At 41.1% G+C, this 3,982-nt stretch overlaps 1 protein-coding gene across 5 annotated transcripts; it reads right to left on the bottom strand.

The window, feature by feature from the left end:
* Positions 1-459: 459 nt before the first annotated feature.
* On the bottom strand, positions 460-2,939 carry LOC105049757 (transcription factor BC1). 5 transcript variants are annotated; one of them, XR_012143439.1, is made up of 8 exons: positions 2,362-2,939; positions 2,072-2,236; positions 1,907-1,972; positions 1,737-1,805; positions 1,573-1,656; positions 1,295-1,456; positions 1,042-1,188; positions 460-932 (listed from the first exon to the last, which is right to left on the bottom strand). XR_012143439.1 is itself a non-coding variant. In XM_010929501.4 (7 exons), exons 1-7 carry the CDS (start codon positions 2,776-2,778, stop codon positions 1,099-1,101), a joined length of 1,053 nt encoding a protein of 350 aa, XP_010927803.1. In that variant the 5' UTR covers positions 2,779-2,939; the 3' UTR covers positions 460-1,098. The 5 variants fall into 5 exon arrangements, 3 of the variants coding, with proteins under 3 accessions (XP_010927803.1, XP_019707848.1, XP_019707849.1); XR_012143440.1 differs by having other exon boundaries at positions 460-861; XM_010929501.4 differs by having other exon boundaries at positions 460-1,188.
* Between the last annotated feature and the right edge of the window lie 1,043 nt (positions 2,940-3,982).

The raw sequence follows: 3,982 nt of genomic DNA, 5'->3' as shown, positions 1-3,982 counted from the left end.
AATGTGTAGGAACATTGTGACTATTTGTCACCTAGGGATAATTTTTTCTGAGGATAAATTCTTACTTAGATCACTTTATTTTTGGAGGATTGAGTAAATCCTTTTTTTTTTTTTATGTCGAATTTATAGTGATTTGACTAACTAGGTACTTTTGCATGCTTATAAGGTTTGCGTTGTATGTATGCAACATTTTTTATGCTCTTGGATCAGGAGTTTGATGATTAATGTTGTACCGATTGACAGTTGTATGTACGTTTGTCATGGGCAGTTTTATTTCTTTTGTTTGCTATTATCTTGATTTTGTATGTAACCAGCAGAAATACATCAATATTTACTTTTTTATATAACATTTTAACTTCTAATTTTTTAATCTTTGGTCATGATTTGCATGCACTTGTCACTTCCCACAAAGGTATATATATTAGATGAGAAAAGAAAAGAAAAAAAAAAAAATTTTGCCAAGATGCTCCCGCACAGTTGAAGATGCCCTATCACAATAGCAACGGTACATGTAGAAGATTCCAAAAAACGTCTGAATAATAAAACATAAGGAAAGATATCACATCTGCATTGGCTAGTCATATCAGTCTAACACTGTTCCCCGCTCCGTTCTCTAGATGGCAAAGAGGGAAGCTGATATCAATGAGGTAATCATTATTTATCATATCCTACACCTTTGCAAGTCTAACATCACCATCACTACTAGGCTTTTGGGATACGTGCATGTGACAACTTTCACTGAGCCAGAGCTAGATATGGTTCCAACTTCTGTGCCTGCTTGTGGCCTTGTCCTTCTCCCTCAAGGTTCTCCTAATTGACCGCGTTAGGCACGGAGATGGGCAAAATTCAAATAATTCGTACCTAGCCAGATCAATGAGATTAGACCCATGTCGGTTTCTTCTACTGTTGTGGCTGCTTAGGACAATCATGCTCTGAAGAACATTTGAAACAAAGAAAACACCAAATTACATGCAAACTACGAAGATAAAGACATGATAACTTGATAAACCTGGGCATTTTATGGCTGCCAGGTAGGCATACCTCATGTTTCTGAGGCCTCTCTCTCTCTCCCTCCTCTCTCTCTCTCTCTCTCTCTCTCTACTGGAAAGAGCACATGCTATTGAACATCATTGGATTGAGAAACCCTTGTCTTTGCTCGCCCACTTGCATAAGAAAACTACTGTTGTCCTGAGAAGGATGTACATAGATTTATGTCAGGGACTGGACTTGGTCTTAAATTATTTGAACCTATTTTTCCGTTGGATAAATAGGCTATATATCTAGAGTTAGGAACCTGGGAGGCAGCCTGCGGCCCTTGCCGATGCAGTGAAAAAGGTGATGGGTCCATCATGGGGTAGTCCTTGATGATGTCCTCTTCAAAAGCTATCGGTCGAATGTGATTTCTTCGAGGTACAGATGGCACCGGCAGCGAGTCTCGTGACACGCTCCCTATTCGCTGGAATTTAATGGTTCAAACCACCATCCACATCATATACATGTAAAATACCTATGTACATGAGCATGTAGAAGACCAGGTAACAGTAAAGATTGGAGATAGGTTCGGTGTCCCACCTGTTGGTGATCCATGTGTCCATTAAGATCCACACCAAAGTCATACATTGTGGTGCTCAAAGAAGCAAGCTTCATGGAGAGGAACTGCACAAACATAAGCACCAAAGTTTTCATAAAAATCTACCCCTTTTCCATATAAATCAAATTTGCTAGAATTTTATGACCTCAACTTGTTTCTGTAAGGACTGTACATAGTTGATGATCTCATCTAATATGAGGGCCTTTCCGATGATCTACTTATAACAAGACCAATGAAGTAACTGTTAGAAAACAATGTCTCACTGCCAAAATACAATCCATGGAGACAAAAGCTGCATCAAATTTAAAGCTATACCTTGTCGCAACCAGGGACCAGACCTTGCAGCAGCTTCATCCTCTGACTTATCTTCTCTCTTCTCACCTGAAAACCAAGTAAGAAAGTATGTTCGAAGTTAGGACTTCAATTTTTTCTATTCTTAAGTAATGAACTTGTGGCAAAAAGAGGTATGTTATGGGGTACCCTTTCTGCAAGGCTGTGACTGTCTGTTGCCTGACCCCTCCTTGCTCTGACATGAATGTAACCTGGTGGAGCCTCATCACACGGTTCTCTCTCTTTCACCTCTTCGGCTTTGGGCTTCTTTCCTTCTGTGGACTTGTGCTTCCTGCTCTTGCTTTCCTTCGTATCCTAACAACAAACATTAATACGTTGCAAAACTAAGACTTCCTTGCGATCAAAGAATAAAAAATTAAAGAGGAAGTTGAGGTCCTTTTACTAGTAACATTTAAATTGAGTTCTTGAGCTCCTTTTACCTTTGACTGAAAAGAGCTCAAGCTAGTGCCATCTCTGTTCTTTCTCTTCGTCTCCATCGAGCCTTGTGGTTTTGCGGCCCCTTCACCACCAACCAACACTGAAGAAGAGTAGTCCATCTGGGCCTCAGCCGAGGGAGGTATTGTAGCACTGTTTAGAGAGCTGCTGCTCTCGAAGGTCCTGGCTTCATTTGCTGAGGCCTCTGTGATGGCTTCAGGTGGGTTACAATAGAGGAAGCCAGGGGACACATTGGTCACCTCTCCAACCTGGAGTTGGGGAAGAGGCAATTTGATGGGACTATTTGGAAGGAAAGGAGAATCTTGGAGGAGAGGATGGTGGTGTTGATATGAGAAAGCTGCCATCCTTGCGTAGGGCAAAAAATAACTTAAGAGGCAGAGAAGGAAAAGGTGAGGAGTCATGTAATGTGTATCTGATGGCACGCCTGGCTTTGGCTTATATAAAGGTTGGAGAGGGGGAGTAGAGAGACTATAGGGGGAGCTCTGCACGCTTGACTGGTCTTATCAGTGCCACCCTCTCTCTCTTCTCCTTTGTCTGATATCGAATGGCTTAGGCAAGGATGGAGAAGGTGGGCTATTAAAGACCCAAACCAGCATGCCACTCTTTTTATCGTTGCTCCAGAACTGAAGGCATTGCAAGTCACTTTAAACGCCAATGAGCAGGCTTGTGACCGTCAAAAGTAGCCAGTCAAATAGCATTTATGGGGCAACTTCTCACCAAAAAAATGGGGCATTCTGGAGCTCACTGCATTACATTGTTGCACTGATCTGATGGTCCTCATTTGATACATGATACCTCAAGTCGTTGGTTCAGATTGTGCTATACAAAACACATTCAATTTTTCTTTATTAAAATAAACAAAAGCACAAGTTATCATTGTGATATACCTTACTGTAACGATTTTTCTTTAAGAAAAAAAGAGCATATGTTTATGAATATCGGCAACTAATTCATTTAGGGCTTGGTTGGATAGCTATAAAGTCCAGTTACATGTTTGGGGTTGTATGCAGATGGAGCTGTATAACGTTCGGAGTTACAAACCTAGTATTTGGTTTAAGGTGACTACTGTGATAACCTGGTATAATTGGACCATGTGCACGACTTTTAAAGCAACAAAAAAAAACACAAAAAATTGAGATGAAGACTTCAGAAGATTCCATCAAATCCACCACAAAATCAAACTTCTAGAGCTACCAAAACTCTAAGAGATCATGTATAAAGCCATCTCTCTCTCCCTTCAAACTAGTCCATGATGAGCTCGGCCCTCCTCCTCTCTTATTCCTCTCTCTTTCTCCCGATTTTTGCCAGATCCTTTTCATTTTGTCCCCCAGAAATTGGGGCCAGAGATCCCATCAAAAACGAGATAAAAGCCCCTACCTTCTCTTTTTTTTCTCCTTCTTTTTGTGGCTTTGGGCGCTAGTGTCAGCCACCGATTTCGTTGGAAATCCATCACAAAAAGAATCCCCTTTTTTTTTTGCTTTTTTTGGTCCTTTTTTTATTTTTTCAGCTGTAGATATTGCTGCCCCTTGAAACTGGACTCTAGGCTAGGTACCTCAGCCTCCCTATGACCCTCCACGATGAGATCATAGCCGTTAGTGAACAGCC

The sequence above is a fragment of the Elaeis guineensis genome, chromosome 8 (assembly GCF_000442705.2).
Source record: "Elaeis guineensis isolate ETL-2024a chromosome 8, EG11, whole genome shotgun sequence".
NCBI classification, from domain to species: domain Eukaryota; kingdom Viridiplantae; phylum Streptophyta; class Magnoliopsida; order Arecales; family Arecaceae; genus Elaeis; species Elaeis guineensis.
This window is presented reverse-complemented; position numbering and strand designations above follow the sequence as displayed.